The 17,948-nt window shown below is 42.3% G+C and overlaps 1 protein-coding gene across 1 annotated transcript in view; it reads right to left on the bottom strand.

Annotated features, from left to right (window-relative positions):
* Positions 1-16,252: 16,252 nt before the first annotated feature.
* Rmdn2 (regulator of microtubule dynamics 2) overlaps positions 16,253-17,948 on the bottom strand; it is a 64,267-nt gene continuing 62,571 nt past the window's right edge. Inside the window, exon 12 of the mRNA XM_075955485.1 lies at positions 16,253-16,360. Coding sequence (XP_075811600.1) covers positions 16,285-16,360 — 76 coding nt within the window. The 3' untranslated portion in view covers positions 16,253-16,284. The remainder of the gene's footprint in view (positions 16,361-17,948) is intronic.

The following is a 17,948-nucleotide window of genomic DNA, read 5'->3' as shown; positions in this document are numbered from 1 at the left end:
GGTAATAGTAAGAGCTAGGGAATATGTGAAGCTCCTGGAATTCTCACAGTCCTGAGAGGAATGTAAAATGGTGTGGTCTGAGCCGACTCCGAGATGTTTATTCTCTATAGGGGAAATAAGTGCATACAGAAACGACCTGAGTGTTTGCGGTGGCTCCACTCACAATCACCCAAACTGGAAATGACTGTTTTTCAAGGATGATTAGCTAAAGTGAATGTGGTACAGTCACATAATAGGATACGAGTCAGCAAGAAAAGGAGTAATTGTACATAAACCCCAAAATGTGGACACTTGTCAAGGGAGTTATGTTGGTTTAAAAAAAAAAAAGTTAGCTTCAAAAGACTATACACTGCATGTTCCCAACAGTTCAGCGGGGAGAAAGCTGTATTCAGTTCTGTACCAGACTTTTTCCTTTAGACCACCAACCAGTTCCCAAATCACGACACGGAGACTTATTCTTAGTTGTGAACACCCAGTCTTAGTTTAGCTCTTATTTTAATCTGTTTCTCTTTATCTACATTTTGCCCCAGGGCTTTTTACTGTCTTTCTGGATTGCTTCCTTTCACTGTTTCTCTTGTCTGCCTGGCAGCTCCCTGACGTCTGGCCCCAGGCCTCTACTTCTCCCTCATCCTCTCTTCTCGCTCTCTCTTTCTCTCTTCTGTGCCTAGGTTTCTGCTCCTTATGCCCCTCTGCCCCGCCTACCCTGCTCTCTGCCTAGCTAGTGGCTCTTATTAGACCAATCAGGTGCCTTAGGCAGGCAAGGTGAAACAAATGTAACACATCTGTACATAGTTAAACAAAGGCAGCAGAAACAAATGTCACACATCTTAACATGGCTCAATACTATTCCACAGCATAGTTCTTCATGATGAAAATAGTTACTTGGACATATAGTTTTATGGAAATAAAATGATAACAAACAAAATTGTAAAAGTTTTAAAGGGTAATCGGTGTAAATGACTCCATTGACTGAGGTAGGTTTCCGGAGCTCATGACAACCATTTTTGTTAAGCAACAAGATGGAAGCTCTGAGGGAGGAGGGCAAGCCAAGGTTTGTAAAGAAGGATCGAGGCCTGTGCTGACACTATTGCTGTTTGCCGGAATCTCCAAGTTCAGCAGGAAATGGACTGGTGGTCTTTGGAGTAAAACCACCACAAGTCAGAGAAATTTTACTTTGATGCCTTTGGGTGTTAATTGTCTATCAACCAGGCACTGCTGTAGGAATTGAGATAGAACGATGACCCCCAGACCCTGAGCTCATGGAGTCAATATTCTTAGTGGGATGGATGGGTGGGTGAAGGGAAATAACATTTCAGTTAATTCTGCTATAAAAACAGAGTGGTGTATGTGTGTGTGTTTGTGTATGTGTATTCATGTAAGGGTGGTGTGTGTATAGTGTGTGTGCATGCATGTATGTGTATAGTGTGTGTGTGTTTATGAGTGTGCACGTGTGTGAGTGTGTTGGGAGACTGTTTACAATGAGTAGTCAGGAAAGGCTCTCTATGGGAAGCAATACCAAGGGGTGAGCATTGAGGATGGCAATTTCTGCCTAAGCTCCTCACACACAAAGGAAATTCAGAAAGGGAGGTATCAGACAACACATTAATTACCTCAGCACTAACAGAAAGTCTGGTTCCACCCATTAAGTTGATTTCACAGTCACTTAAAATCTGGGCAATCAGAAATAAAACAGTCAGATCACACCCTGTGACAGATGTTGTGGGTAAGTCCTTAATCTGCCAACTTCTGCTTTGCCAAACGGCATTGCTGTGGTCCAGACCATTCCCTGACATCAGTTCACTGGCTCATTCTAGAAATGAAGAACCAGACAGCAGGCTTTTGGAACTATACCTTTAAAATACAAGTTACAGTGGATTTTAGTGGTGCATGCCTGCAATCCTAGCACTCAGAAGTAGAGGCATGAGTTTGAGGCCATTCTCCCACTCACAGTGAGTTTGAGGCTGCATGAAACCTCAGGAACAAAAATAGAATAAAAACAAAAAGTGTGTTCTAATGATCTGTGGGATCCTTTAATGTGGCGTGTACTGAATTGATTCTGTGTGTCCCAGGAGTTCCTCTGGTCTTCTTCATACTGTGCCATATAAACACACTTTTATTATATATGATTGAAAAGATAGTCACCCATCCCCATAGAGTTGGGTCTCCTGGAGAGAGACTGGATGCGGGATCACACACCCTCTGGTGGTGAGTAGCCTGTGGAGGGGGGACCACACACCCTCTGGTGGTGAACAGCTTGTGGATCGGAGATCACACACCTTCTGGTGAGCAGCCTGTGGATGGGGGATCACACATTCTCTGGTGAGCAGTCTGTCGATGGGGGACCACACATCTGGGAGTAAGCAGTCTGTGCTGGGCCTTCTCCTCAGGCATTGCTTTATTGTTTTGCCCACACAGTCTTTGGGACACCAGGCATCAGGTTACATCCACCTCAGAGAAGCCTCAGGGAAATCTGTGTTGATAAAGGGCATGACATTCTGCCCTCTCTCTCAGCCTCCGTCCATTCTGTTCTCTTGGCTCATGACTCACAGCTATCCTCACGCAGTCAGGCTAAAGGGCCACCTTTGTTCTCTTCCCATCTCAGGCCTCATCATGTTAATTTAAGGCTCTCTTTCCTCAGTGTCCACAGGCCCACAGCAAATCCAGCTGCACTCAGATTGGCCCTTACACTGGAAGAAGAGGTGGAAGAAAGGGGTTGACATTTCACTGTGTTTTGCAATGTGGCTTCCAGGAACCAGTTGCTATAGAAATAAGGTGAGCCCATTTGTCCCCTCTTCCAAGCTCTTTCAAATCCCCAGCCTTGCTCTATTGTATCTCTGTCTGGCAATCCCGGTGTGTATCTCAAGACAGAATAAAGGTAACATAATTTAGTTTGGGTTTGTTGTCTGTCTCTAGTTCCATCGCACTCCTCAGAATGTAGATCTGGGGATCCAGTGCCCCACTAGAACAGAGCTGGGGGAAACAGATGGGATCGCCAGAGTCTTTATGATCACTCCTCCTGTCCTTCTCCTGATAGGAAGAGAACCGCCATCCTGGGAGGGATGTCTCTAGATGGCTTCTTCTTCCAAGACTAAGCATGAAGCCTTGACCTAAAGGTATGTGGGAGGATGATGAGCAGTTGAGTGTAGTTTCTCATCTACTTGGGATCCTCCACCCTGCGTTTCTCCACCCCTTCCCCTATTCCATCTGGTTGACTCATCTTGACCTGGCCTTCACCTACAGGCAGACAAGTCAACACCCCCATGGGAAAACAGACTCAAGCTCAAAGAACAAAGCACGGGAGAAGTATAGGTATGTTGAAGCTGAATTTGCAAGAGCTAAGGTCTCTCAAATACTGCCATCACAAGGGGAGCATTTTCCCGAGTTGTTCCTCTGATATGGTGATTCCACTGGCTCCCAGCCATCTTATATAACGTCAGGGGTCAACAAACTACAGCCAATGAACTAAATCTGATCTACCACCTGTGTTTATACAGCTTGCGAGCTAGGAGCAGCTTTGGATTTTTAAATGGTTGAAAGAAATCAAGGGACGAATAGTATTTCACAATGCAAGAACGTGTTATGAAATTCCAGTTCTTATATCTGTGAAAAAAACTAGCTGGACCACTGCCACATTCATTTGCTCTCTTATTGGTCATGACTGCTTTCATGGTACAACGGCAGAGCTCAGTAGCTATGACAGATACCACATGGCTTTCAACGCCTAAAATATCTACTATCTGGCCATTTACAGAAAAAAAAATGTCAATCCTGGTCTACACGATCAGCTTCTCAAGGCACCGACTCCTCACAAGGATAGCAACCTCTTCACGCTTTAGAGCACTTTTGGGCTGACAAAGCACTTCCATATGATTGCTTCTGCCTGGGTCTTGGCTGGCCTTGGACTGTGCTAGCATCCTGATGCGACTGACGCTGCTTCACAGAGACACACATCTGCAAAGCCAAGATCCCCAAAGGAGGCACCAGGCAAGAGAAACACATCAATTGTGGTTTTCACAAAGGCAATATTCAAGACTCTTTGAAAATGTCAGCCTCGTATCACAAATCCAGCAGCTAGAAGGCCCACATGTGATAACAGCATTAACGCAAGTTGAAGGAAGGTTGTGGCTTGGGATTTTGAAGGCTTTTTTTCTTTCTTATTGATTCTGACTTTCTGATTTTTAGGACTAAACTCTTACTTTATCCTATTTTTAACCACCCAATCATTTTATACGTATGATGAGTTTACAAGGTAATGTTTTGGCTCATTGTTTATTGGCTAAGGGTCAACTCTGTAACTAGCACATCCATCATCTTCAAACCCTTTTCATTCCTTTATGGTGAGTACATCCAAAGTCCTCATTTCTAATCTAAAATACTTGATGTTGCTTGAAGAAGCTGAGACTAGACTAGCAGTAGCCAGTGGCTGGGGAGAGTAGCAGAGAGAGAGAGTGATGGGAAGGGGCTGGCCAATAGGCACAGTGCTGAAGCTAGGGGACATAATTCCTGGTGTTCTATGGGCTTCATGATTTTATAGCTTCTGTGGCTGGCTATAGCTTCAGAACTCTTGTATGTAAACTAAAATATTTGATGGTACCTATCACATATGTTTAATCCTTTCCTCTGAACTGTAGTTTGGAGAATTTTCACATGTTTTTACAGTTGTCAAATACAATATAACTTTATATACAGTCAGGTCATCCAGCCCATACTTTATTCAGCATCTAAGTCATATTTCTAAATGTTGCTGGACACGATAATAAACTGTTATGGAAGGGAACCTTATAAAGATAACATAGACATTGACTCAGAGTTGCCTTTTCTACTTGAAGGAACACATTTAAACATCCCCAGCCCAGTTTGATGAGTGTTTAAAAGGAGATGTTTATTAAGAGATTTGGGAACAAAGATGAGGAAGTATCGAGAGCTTGTGGGGAGAGGACCATTAGGAAAGGCTCCAACAAGGAGGTGTTATGGTGTCACTTGAGTTGAAGAAGACACACACTCAGCAGTTGACCAGAGAGATACAATGTTGAGGTAAGAAGGAAGGTGGGAAGGCCATAGACAGCCCTAGAGAACCCACCGGCAGAACTCCAGAATCCTACTGTACAGTGAATACTCAGGAAATAGTTGCAAGGTGAGTGACCAGGCTGTGTTTAGGGGTGGTAACAGTCTAGGTACAGTGGGGGATTAGTGTATACATCTGTGTGCAATGTATGGGCGTGTTGGATTGAGAGAGTGTGGCAGGTCCTGTGGGTACTTGGGCTACTCAAACCATTCTTCCTACTTGCTAAGAGGGTCTTGGGTATAGGTCATATGGATTCGGTGTAACTTTAGCCATCTTGGAACTAGCTCTGTAGACCAGGGTGACCTTGAACTCAGAGAGATCCAGCTGCCTCTGCCTCCTGAGTGGTAGGATAAAAGGGCACCATGGCCCAGCTTCTGTATGGACATTTTCAGGCTCTTCAAATATGTCTGAGTCCTAAGGTTAATTGTCACAATCTATATGACTTGCTTTCTCAGAAACATGAAAAGAAAAATTGAAAAGTCGAGGCTGTATGTGGGGTTCTACAGAAGGAATCCACGGTTAAGGTGTCTTTAGGCATGTACACGTACTCATCCTAAAGGGAGCAAGGAAAGGATGAAGGAAATGTGTATATGAGAAAAGTCCCTGGGAAGAAGGAAGCCAAGAGGTCTCTTATTTCGGGACATGGTACCAGATCTCATGTAATGTGGGTTTAAGAACTTCCTTCGCATCTTGTGCTCAGATCCCACCCTTTCCAGGCTATGAAAGTGCGTGAGCATGCTATACCTGTAGCTGTTTAAAGTGAGTGTTTAATGTTAGGGAACGATGAACTTATCAAGCCTCGGGTTCCAAATAAAATCAGTGCATGCCAAAACCTTAGCACAGTAACTGCAGCAGAGAACCACAGAACAAAACACAGCTAGAGTAATCATCATTACTGGGAATGTTAGGCCTAGATGCTAGGGAAGACCACAAGATATCTAACCACAGTTTGCCAACAGAGATTTGAAAATTCAGCGTGGAAGGGAAATATGTGAGTCACGATACTGAGGATTAACCAACCCTTCTTTTCCACATCTTCCAAACTGCACTCTCAGACCCTCAGAAGGTATTTAGAGGCCCACGAGAAATCTGGGGATCATTTGGGATAAGAACAGGGCCCTAAGGAATCCATTTGCCCTTCCTCTTCCCGTTTCACAGCAGACTGTCATTGAGCTCATTTGCAATTCTCCAGCCTGATCATCTCAAGTGCTGGAATTACATTCATGAGCCACTGAATCCAATGCTTGGCTTGACCCGTTATTTTTCTTCTGTGGGAATTTTTAAAAGCATATATGGAGAAAATAACTAAAAGATTTGTAAGTATAATTGTACTTGCCATTATGTAAATGTCCAGGCATCCCTCAAGCCAACATAGTGCTAACTAAATACTTCCTCTTCATTTTCTTTCAGAAGCAAATTGAGACATGCATTACGTCATTCCTCTTCAAGTCCATTAGCATTCAGAGTCATGTAAATGTAACATGTGTCAAAATGAATGCCACAAACAATTATACTTTACTATTTGAAAGAATGAAACTGAACTTTTACACCCTAAAAATTCTAAGAATGAGTCAGAGCTTTATAATGGGACCATATCATTCCATAAACTTTTCTGGTACGAATGCCTATATGGCACCTGCCAAAGCAACAAGCAACCAGAATACCACTTCATGCCTCTACGTTAATAAAACTTAGGTTTTCTTGTTACTTCTAGACTATGACGGCATGGTCGAGAAACTTTATTTACACCTATGTAGCAGTCTTTAATGGAAAACCAGGTGACATGTAAGATAAGATTATTAACATAAGCAGAGAGAATAGAAAGCAATGAACATATATCACACGGTTGTGATATATATGAACATGGTTGATATGTATCCAACTATAACAACTGTCATCTTAAACAGGAAAATGTGGGTGATCTGTAATATCAACTAGCAAATGAATAAGAAAATCTTGGAGCCAGTGACTGGTAGGACCATAGGAGGCAGGCAACCGCCTGGAGCTGTGAGTGACCTCTGAAGCAGTAAATGACTTCCGGGAGTGGCAACAACAGCAGCTTCCAGCAGTGGCTTCCAGAAGCTATTGTAAGAAGCTCCTCTGGGAAAGAGCACCTGTGTCCTAGCCAGCAACCACTGCCATTCTCTGTACTAGGAACCCCATCTGTGCAGTGACCACTGCCATTCTCAGTACTAGGAACCCCGTCACTGCAGTGACCACTGGAACCTCAGCCCCTGCCTGCACCTAAGAAAGTGATCACGGGAACTGTGGCCCTGCCTGCACCTGGAGAAGCAACCACCAGAGCCCTGGCTGCACCTGCATCTTGAGGAGTGACCATCTAAGCCTTGGGCCCACCCACACGTGGAAGAGCGACCAATCTCCAGAGGCTCTGCTCTGCCTGCACCCAAAGGAACATTCAACAGAGCCACAGCCCCCAACTACACCAACTGGAGAAGAGGGACTCCCTGAAGCACAGGCTCCACCTATACTGACTAAATGGAGGAAGTGATGGGTAGACAACAAGATAGGAATACACCCAACATCATAAAGAGCAATACAGCGCCACCAGAAACTAGTGGCTCTACAACAGCAAGACCTGAACATCTCAGCACAGATGAAGAAAAAGAAAAAGACCTTAAAAATAACTTAGTGAATGATTGGGACCCTTAAAGAGGAAATAAAAAATACTTTTAAAGAAGTGGAAGAAAAGACAAAGAAAAACTTGAAGAAATCAACAAATCCCTTAAGAAAAAAAACAAGAAAAAGCAATAAAACATGTGAAGGGAACAGCTCAATAGTTGAAAACTGAAATAGAGGCAATAAAGAAAACACAGAGGGGAATTCTGGAAAAGAAAAATCTGAGTAAATGATCAGGAACCACAAATGCAAGCATAAAAAATAAAATACAAGAGATGGAAGATAGAATCTCAGGCGTTGAAGATACGATAGAGGAAATAGATACATCGGTCAAAAAAAATGTCAAATCCAAAAAGTTCTTAACACGAAACATCCAGGAATTCTGGGACACCATAAAAAGACAAAACCTAAGAATAATAGGAATAGAAGTCCAACTCAATGGCACAAAAATTTATATTCAACAAAATGATAGAAGAAAACTTTCCCAACCTGAAGAAGGACATCCCTATGAAAGTACAATAAACTTACAGAATACCAAATAGAAGACAAATAAGTCCCCTTGCCACATAATAATCAAAACACTAAACATACTGAATAAAGAAAGAATATTAAGAGTGGCAAAGGAAAAAGGCCAAGTAAAGTAAAGGTAGACCTATCAGAATTACACCTGACTTCTCAATGGAAACAATGAAATCTAGAAGGCCCTTGACAGATGTTATACAGACACTAAAAGTCCACAGATGCCAGCCCAGACTACTATGCCCAGCAAAGCTTTCAATCACCATCAATGGAGAAAACAAGATACTCCATGACAAAACCAGATTTAAACAATACCTATTCACAAATCCAGCCCTACAGAAAGTACTAGAAGGAAAACTCCATCCCAAGGAAGTTAGTTATATTCACAAAAACACAGGCAATATATGATGTCCCAGCAGCAAATTCCAAAGAAGAAAAACACACACATAGTGCCGCCAGCACCAAAGCCAAAAATAACAGGAGCTAGCAATCAATGACCATTAATATCTCTTAATATAAATGGACTCAATTCGTCAATTAAAAGACACAGGCTAACAGATTGGAAACAAAACCAGAATCCATCCTTCTGCTTCATACAAGAAAACACTTCAACTTCGAAGATAGATATTTCCTCAGAGTAAAGGGTTGGGAAAAGATTTATCAATAAAATGAACCTAAGAAACAAGTGGGTGTAGCTATTCTAACAGCCAACAAAATAGACTTCAAACTAAAATCAGTCAAAAGAGAAGAAGAAGGACATTTCATATTCATCACAGAAAAAAATCCATCATGATGAAGTCTCAGTTCTGAACATCTGCATCCTAAATACAAAAGCACCCTCATATGTAAAAGAAACACTACGAAAGTTTAAATCACACATTAAAATAAACCCTACACACTAATAGTGGGAGACTTCAACACCCCACTCTCACCGCTGGAAAGGTCTGCCAGACAGAAACTTAACAGAGAAATAAAAAACTAGCAGATGTTATGACTCAAACAGACTTAACAAGCATCTATAGAACACAAAAGTATACACCTTCTTCTCAGCACCGTATAGAACCTCCTCTAAAGTTGACACATAGTAGTTAACAAAGCAAACCTTAATAGATACCAAAAAATTAGAATAACCCCTGCATCGTATCAGATCACTGTGGCTTAAAGTTAGAATTCAACAACAACACTAATTTCAGAACACATGGAAATTGAACAATGCTCAACTGAATCACTACTGGGTCAAGGAAAAAATAAAGAAATTAAAGACTTCCTAAAATTCAATGAAAATGACTGCACAGCATCCCCAAACCTATGGGACTTCGTAAAAGCAGTGCTAAGAGGAAAGTTCATAGCACTAAATGCCTACATAAAGAAGCTGGAAAAGGGGCTGGAGAGATGGCTTAGAGGTTAAGAGCATTGGCTGTTCTTCCAGAAGTCCTGAGTTCAACTCCCAGCAACCACATGGTGGCTCACAACCATCTGTAATGAGATCTGATGCCCTCTTCCAGTATACAGGCAAAATGCAGACAACATTGTTTACACAATACATAGAGAAGAAGAAGAAGAAGAAGAAGAAGAAGAAGAAGAAGAAGAAGAAGAAGAAGAAGAAGAAGAAGAAGAAGAAACTCATCCAAGAGTGGTAGACAGCAGGAAATAATCAAATTGAAGACTGAAATCAATAAAATAGAAACAAAGAAAACAATACAAAGAATCAACGAGACAATGAGTTGGTTTTTCAAGAAAGTCAACAAGATTGATAAAACTTTATCCAAACTAACCAAAAGACAGAGAGAGAATATCTAAATTAACAAAATCAGAATGAAAAGAGGGACATAAAAACAGACACTGAGGAAATCCAGAAAATCATCAGTTCATACTTCAAAAACTTGTACTTCACAAAATTGGAAATTTTAAAGGAAATAGACAATTTTCTGGATAAGTACCACATACCAAAATTAATTCAAGACCAGATAAATAAATTAAATAGTCTTATAAAACACAAGGAAATAGAAATAGTCATCAAAATCCTCCCAACCAAAAGACAAAACAAAACAAAAAAAGCCCAGGACCAGATGGTTTCAGCACAGAATTCTACCAGAATTCCAAAGAACTAATACTGATACGCCTCAAATTGTCTCACACAATAGAAGCAGAAGGAACACTTCCAAACTTTTTTTTAACAAGGTTACAGTTACCCTGATATCCAAACCACACAAAAACATAACCAAGAAAGAGAATTATAGACCAAGCTCCCTCACTAAAATTGATGCAAAAACACTCAATACAATACTGGCAAACTGATTCCAAGAACACAACAGAAATATCATCCACCATGACCAATTAGGCTTCATCACAGAGATATGGGTATGGTTCAGTATATGAAAATCTGTCAATGTAATCCGCTGTATAAACAAACTGAAAGGAAAAAAAAGCTCATGCACATCTCATTAGATGCTGAAAAAGCCTTCTATAAAATACAACATCGCTTCATGATAAAGGTCTTGGAGAGTGCAGAGATACAAGGAACATACCTAAACATAATAAAGACAATATACAGCAAGACAACAGCCAACATCAAACTTTAATGGAGAGAAACTCAAAATCATCCCACTAAAATCAGGAACAACACAAGGCTGTTCATTCTCTCCATATCTATTCAATATAGTACTTGAAGTTCTAGCTAGAGCAATAAAACAATAAAAAGAGACCAAGAGGATACAAATTGGAAAGCAAGAAGTCAAACTTTTGCTATTTGCTGATGATATGATAGTATAAATAAGTGACCCCAAAAAATTCTACCAGGAAATTCTTATATCTGACAAACACCTTTAGTAATGTGGCAGGATACAAGATTAACTAAAAAAAAAATCAGTAGCTCTCCCATATACAGATAATAAATGGGTTGACAAAGAAATCAGAGAAACATCACCTTTCACAATAGCCACAAACAACATAAACTATTTTGGGGTAACTCTAACTGAACAAATAAAAGACCTGTATGACAAGAAGTTTAAATCTTTGAAAAAGGAAATTGAAGAGGCTATCAGAAGATGGAAAGATCTTCCATGCTCATGGATAGGTAGGATTAACATAGAAAAAATGGCAATCTTACCAAAAGTAATATACAAATTCAATGCAATGCCCATCAAAATCCTAGCAAAATTCTTCACAGACCTCGAAAGAACAATGCTAAGTTTTATATGGAAAAATTAAAAAAAAAAAACAGGATAGCCCCAAATTTCTTTACAATAAAGAAACATCTGGAGGCATCACCATCCCTGACGTCAAACCCTATTGCAGAGCTACAGTAATGAAAACAGCTTCGTATTGGCATTAAAACAGACAGATGAACCAAAAAATCTAATTGAAGACCCTATTATTAGCCCCTACTCCTATGAACACCTTATTTTTTGGCAAAGAAGCAAAAAATGTAAAATGGAAAAAAGAATCTTCAACAAATGGTGCTGGATGTCGACATGTAGAAGAATGCACAAAACTCAAGTCCAAATGGATCAAAGACCTCAACATAAAACCAACCATACTGAATCTCATAGACAAGAAAGTGAAAAATAGCCGTGAACACACTTGCACAGGGAACCACTTTCTAAATATAACCCCAGTAGAACAGACACCAAGAGAAATAATTAATAAATGGGACCTCCTAGAACTGAGAAGCTTTTGTAAAGCAAAGGATACAGTCAACAATATGCAATGGCAGCCTACAGAATGGGAAAATATCTTCACCAACCCCACATCTGACAGAGGGCTGATCTCCAAAGTTTACAAAGACCTCAATAAACTAGACATCAAAAGAACAAATAATCCAATTAAAAAATGGGGTACAGATCTAAACAGAGAATTCTTAACAGAAGAATCTAAAATGACTGAAAGACACTTAAAGAAATGGTCAACATCTTTATCCTTGAGAGAAATGCAGACCAAAACAACTCTGGGATTCATCTTTCACCTGCAAGAATGGCCAAGATCAAAACCACTGATGACAGCTTATGCTGGAGAAGATGTGGGGTAAAGGGAACACTCCTGCATTGCTGGTGGGAATGCAAACTTGTACAGCTGCTTTGGAAATCAATATGATGATTTCTCAGAAAATTAGAAAAAACTCTACCTCAAGACCCAACAGTAACACTTTTGGCATATACCCAAAGGTGCCACACTCATACCACACCACAAGAGTGTTTGTTCAATTATGTTCATAGTATTATTCGTAATATCCAGAATCTGGAAACAGCCTAGATGCCCCTTAACTGAAGAATGAATAAAGAAAATGTGGTACATTTACCCAATGGAGTACTACGCAGCAGTAAAAAATGACATTTTGAAATTTGCAGGCAAATGGACAGAATTTTAGAGAAGGCCGGAGAGATGGCTCAGTTGTCAAGAGCACTTAATGCTCTTGCAGAGGACTGGGTTTGGTTTCCAGCATCCATATTTGGGTTGCTCACAGATATCTGTAAATCCCAACCTAGGGGAATCTATTGGGGCACCAAACAAGCATATGGATACACAAAGACAAACACAAATAAAATAGACAAATCTAAATAAATTAGAAATTTAAAATTTTTGATGCATTCATTAGAAAAGAATAAAGACCCAAATCAATAGCTAGGTTCTACCTATAGTCTTGCAGACAGGAACTACAGTAAATCTAAATTCAGAAGGGGAAAGGAAGCAAAAGAAATTACGGCAGAAATCAATAAAGTTTCCACTTTGTAAATAGAGACAGTTTCAAATGGCTGAAGTCTTAAAGGACAACCTTAAACAAGAGATTGTCATTGCAGGACAAGAGCTAGGATTGAAATGACATCTACAAAGTGCTCCATGGCACTTGACTTTTAAGTGTTGTTCAAAATTACCTGTCATTTGTCAAACTCAAATTTGAGGCAAGGAAACTAACTGCACACTTTGGTTGTGTTCCAGTGGGACATGCTGGCCTGGAATACTCAGTGACAATAAGGAAAACCTCTCGGGGCACTGTTACCCTGAGAGATTCTGGGAAGTGATGCTGTGGTCCCCAGGTACAGGCTTTAGAATTGGGCTGACAAGACCAAGGTACCTCTGCCCCTACCTGTTCACAACCCACCCGTCATTCCCAAGCCCCTGTTTGTCAGAAGTGCTTACTGTAATGAAATCACTTTCTACTCTAACTCCAAAAGAAAGTTTTACCTGGCTCCTGCTCTGCGGCAGGTCTTAGTCTAGATGCTTTGGATGCAAGATTGAAGACGTGTGGTTTCCGTTTGGCTCTAGACTATCTCAGGAGATAAAAGAACACAGCCTGGTTCTGAACACTGAATTACTTGCTAAAGACTCAGTCAGCTCTGAGAGTTGGGATGCACACAGTGCTAACCAGCTTTGAATCATATGGGAGACAGTTCAAAATTTCCCAGAAAAGAGCTCACTCCGCAATGCCTATCAAGTTTCCCCTTGACTCGCTCCCCTGAGCACCAAGATAAACGAACTGGTAATGCTCAGCCTATTCAATTGTTGGGAAAATCCAAAAACACCCCAAGGGAGGCAAAGCCGGAGTGTTGCGCAGAGTCACAGTTAGCAGACTCCCCCCTGGACTGGATCCCCTTGCATCTTGGAGAGGCTGGGTTGGCCCTCTTCAAGGACTCCTATGTCCAAGGCAGAGGCCAGTCAGTAGAAAGTCCCTGTCCATGCTTCAGATTTCTGTGGGCTAAAATGAAGGTTTTCAATATCTAGATGGGAAAAAGAAAGGAAGCAAGAGAAGAGAGAAATGAGGAGAGTTAAGTGTTGTTGCAAAGGGGGAACGGTGGGTGCTGGGGAGGGTGCTCGGGGCCTGGTCTGTGAGTACAGAGAATGAACGCCAAGCCCCACAGGTTCTGCCAGGCACACAGACCCCGCAGAGCATTGCACTTTTATCTCAACCTTTCCCTCCCCATCTCATTGCAGGCTCTCTGCCTGTGGCTTCTGGTTCTGGCAGGCTCCAGCCCTGGTAGTGTGCGTGTGACTTATCTAACCTCAATTTGTTTCCCATCATCTGGACAATTGGGATCACGGCCCGTGGGGATTCAAAGAGCCTGGGGGTGCAAAGCATTTTGGGGGAGTTCCTTCTTTGAGTTTCCTCCAAGTTCCTCTGCGACTCAGTTACAAAAACTGGCAGCAGCTGACTGGCTTGGGAGTGTGCGGCACATTCCTGGGGCAGTGGTGTGCAAGAGGGCTCGTCTCCCGAGGCTTGTGAGGAGCCCTTGCTGTTACTAAGCCCTGCGGAGACACTGGGCAGTGAGCCCATTTGCTGAGTGTTTCCAAAGACATCTATGTAAACAAGCAGGATCTAGGGGACAGTCAATGTGTTTGGCTAAGTTCCTGTATGAGAGTCACGTTAGCAGGGGACCAGGGGCGTGGAGGTAGAAAGCAAGTGGGGGACATGTGGGGGGCCTAGGGAGCCCGAAGAATGTCTGTCCCTTGAGAAGGAAGGCTGGGAAGATGTCACATATTTGGAGGTGTCAATTCCTTTATGCGTATTTAGTTACCTTTCAACAAAATCCTTCATGCTGAAGATTTGTAGCCCCACTTTTTAAAGAGCTCAAGAGTCACTTACTCAAGTTCATCCAGGCATCACGTGCAAGGTGCAAGGTCTGGATCTGAATCGGGGTCCAGTCTAATGTGCTCCGTTCTCCTTTACACGGCGCTGCCATTCCCTAGAAGCCGGTAAGTCTCGGAGATGGATGGATGCTAGCCATGAAGTAGCTTTGTTCCTATGTTCTATGCTCTTGATCCTACCTACTTCCCCCACATAAATAGACAAGCTGCCTTCCCTAAGCAGCTCGGATTATCCTTGCCCTAGGCCGTACAGTAACATCTTGGCCAGGCTGCTATCTCATCAGACTTCAGCAGACAGCGCTGTGTGTACCAGCTCAGTGGTGCCCACCCTCGGCCCTGTTTCTCCACAACAGGGATGTGGGTACTTCATGCAGGAACACGGGCACCGTTGCCTGTTCTGTCTTGCTCTGTGCCTATCATCACTGTCTGGCAATTTGAACGCAAATGGAGCAGGAGGCTTGCAGGTGACGCTGCTTCCTTCACCTGTGCTTGGACAGAGCATCAAGAAGATGTCATTCGGCCAGTCTGTGGCTCCCAGCCTTAACTTTCTTTGACCAAAAGTATGGGAACTCTTACTGAGTCTGTCTGATCCGTGCCACCCAGGGCTCCCATGGGAGTAAAAGGTGGTCAGAGTGAAGTGAGTGCCCGTCACAAACAAGGCTCAGCTCAGAGAACAGTTATTGTTTGGACCCCTACCGGGGTTTGAAAAGTGTACTTCTGTTCCGCACTTGATGTTATGCGAACGCTGAGAGCTGGAGGCAAGAGGCACAAGTCTTGGTTGAGATCATGCAGAAACATGCCTATGCGCCCCTCAGTGATGCTACTGTAGGGACGCTCTGCCCCTCTCGGATGATCCGTCAGGTATCTCTGTGATGAGATCTCCGTCATTCTCTAGGATTGGCATTTCTGTATCTTCAAGTTGAGCCGTACCTAGAAGGTTCCTGTGAGTGTGTCAAGCCAGGCTGTTCTCTTCACCCCCACCCCCACATCCTCATTTCTCTAAAGTCTCGCTATCCTTCTTAGCTGTCACTTTTCAGAGCTAGTCTACGTACCTGCCGCCTCTGTTGATCAGCTCCTGTGCCGTATAAGCTGGCAACACATCATTGTTGCTGTGTCGTGATGCAGACGGGAGTGCTTGGTTGGATGTTATGAGCAGAGACACCACTACTGTTCCCCAGTGGACTATGAACATCACGGCGGTAGGGCCAAGTGTGAGCTGCTCCTGACTCTTGTGAAATCATCAGGATCTAACTCAGTTGCTTTCCATTCTTATAGCTCGCTCCAGCTCTCTTCTACCCCCCCCCCCCAAGATCTTATTCTTTGAACAACTCTCTTATATACCACTTTTACCATATGGTAAATTAGCACGTGCCTTTGAATGCATACACACAAATGAAGCCCTTTAAATCCCAGCTCATCAACGTATCTGTCCACTCACAGTGTCTTTGAGGACCACGGTTTCACACACATTTTATTTTCACTGTCTAGTCTTCGTAATTCGCCTCATTCTTTGACTTGACATTTTCAGTGTTGTCACAACTCTTCCTGTGTACTTTCCACCTGAAAATGAAAACAGAAACAGTCTTGGTTCTTGTTCTGAAATTGCAGGGCGTGCATCGTCTTTAGAACGCCGTCTTTCTTGTCAAAGTACAGCATGTCTTTCCGTTTGTTCAAAACTTTGGAGTCCTTCAGTTTTTGCTATCCTGTTGTTTATTCTTAGATAGTTGATTTTGCTTAGGTTATGCTAACTGAGGCATGATACACCAGGCTGCCTTCTAACCGGCTGGCATCTATCTGTGATGGCTACTATTTTATACATTATTAATGAATCCTGTTATAGTTGAAAATAGTTTTGCAGTTAGTCCCTCAGGTTCTCCCATGTATACTCTGATTCCAGCAGAATCAGAATGGCATTCACTGCACTCCATATACTGCTACCCAGTCTTCATTAGTTGTTTTGCGCATTAGAGCAAATACCGCTAGGATGTTATCAAATAACAGGAGGGACAGTATCGTCTGGTCTGCACCCGACTTCAGTGTGTTTCTCAAGGTCTTGTTCTTAGGCATGGTGAATTAGAGTAAGAAAATATCTGTTTATTTTCTCATGAAGAACTTTTAAAATCAAGATTAGGTTATTTTATTCTATAAGATGCTTTCCCCCTTTTTTTGCTCATGTGTATATACATGTTCACACACACACACACACACACGTGGAGGTCAGACGTTAATGGTGGGGGTCCTCCTCACACTCTCTATGTATTTTCAAGCAAGGTCTCTACTGAACCTGAAGCTTACTGATTCTTCTAGGCTAGCTGGGCAGAGCTTCAGGGATCCAGTCTTTCTCTGTCTCTCCTGGGCAAGAATTATAGGTGTGCACCTCCACCCCTGGCCTTTTATGTGGGAGCTGATCATCCCACACTTCACGTATCAACTGAGCTGTCTTCCGACCCCTAATATGTTTTATATCTGTGCACATTTTCTCAAGAACGTTTTAGTACAGTATTAATAGCCACAATTTATAAATAAACAAATCTAAATGCATTACGAAATGTTAGTGTTTTCAATTTAACATTGATAGATTTGGAAACTGGGGGACCAGCAAGGTGACTTGGTCTGTAAAAGCCCTTGTCATATTGCCACCACTCCAAAGGCAGTGGGACCTGGGACAAGGGAGCCAACACATGAGGCCCATGCAACAGCCCACTCAACTCAGAGTTACGAAAGGTCGTATGAGAAAGATCTCCTGCTTTCAAACTGTGTGCAATCACAAGGATAAGTGCCACGTGCTACGTGGCAAAAAGCCATGTCTTCCCATAGAGGCGTAGTTTAAACATTTAATTGAACAACAGCAGCAAGCAGTAAGGTGTCATCTGATATATACTCACTCCTATCTGTACCCCGGGGAGGGGCATGAAAACACATTCCAAGAGCAATTCTGTGTTTTTGAAGGAACTGAAGTCACAAGACTCTGGTCTTGTTCTCTTGGAGAGCTTCCACAAGCACTCACAATTCTCCTTGCGTGACTCCATCCCTGGACCATGTGCTGACACTGGGGAAGCCCCAAGACTTAAGTTTGATCCCTGAAATCCATGTGAAAGTGGAAGGAGAGAACCAACTCCACAAAGGTGCCCTCTGACTTACACACACA

Source organism: Microtus pennsylvanicus, chromosome 21 (genome assembly GCF_037038515.1).
Source record: "Microtus pennsylvanicus isolate mMicPen1 chromosome 21, mMicPen1.hap1, whole genome shotgun sequence".
NCBI lineage: Eukaryota > Metazoa > Chordata > Mammalia > Rodentia > Cricetidae > Microtus > Microtus pennsylvanicus.
Note: the sequence above shows the minus strand (reverse complement) of the source record. Positions and strands in the feature narration are given on the sequence as shown.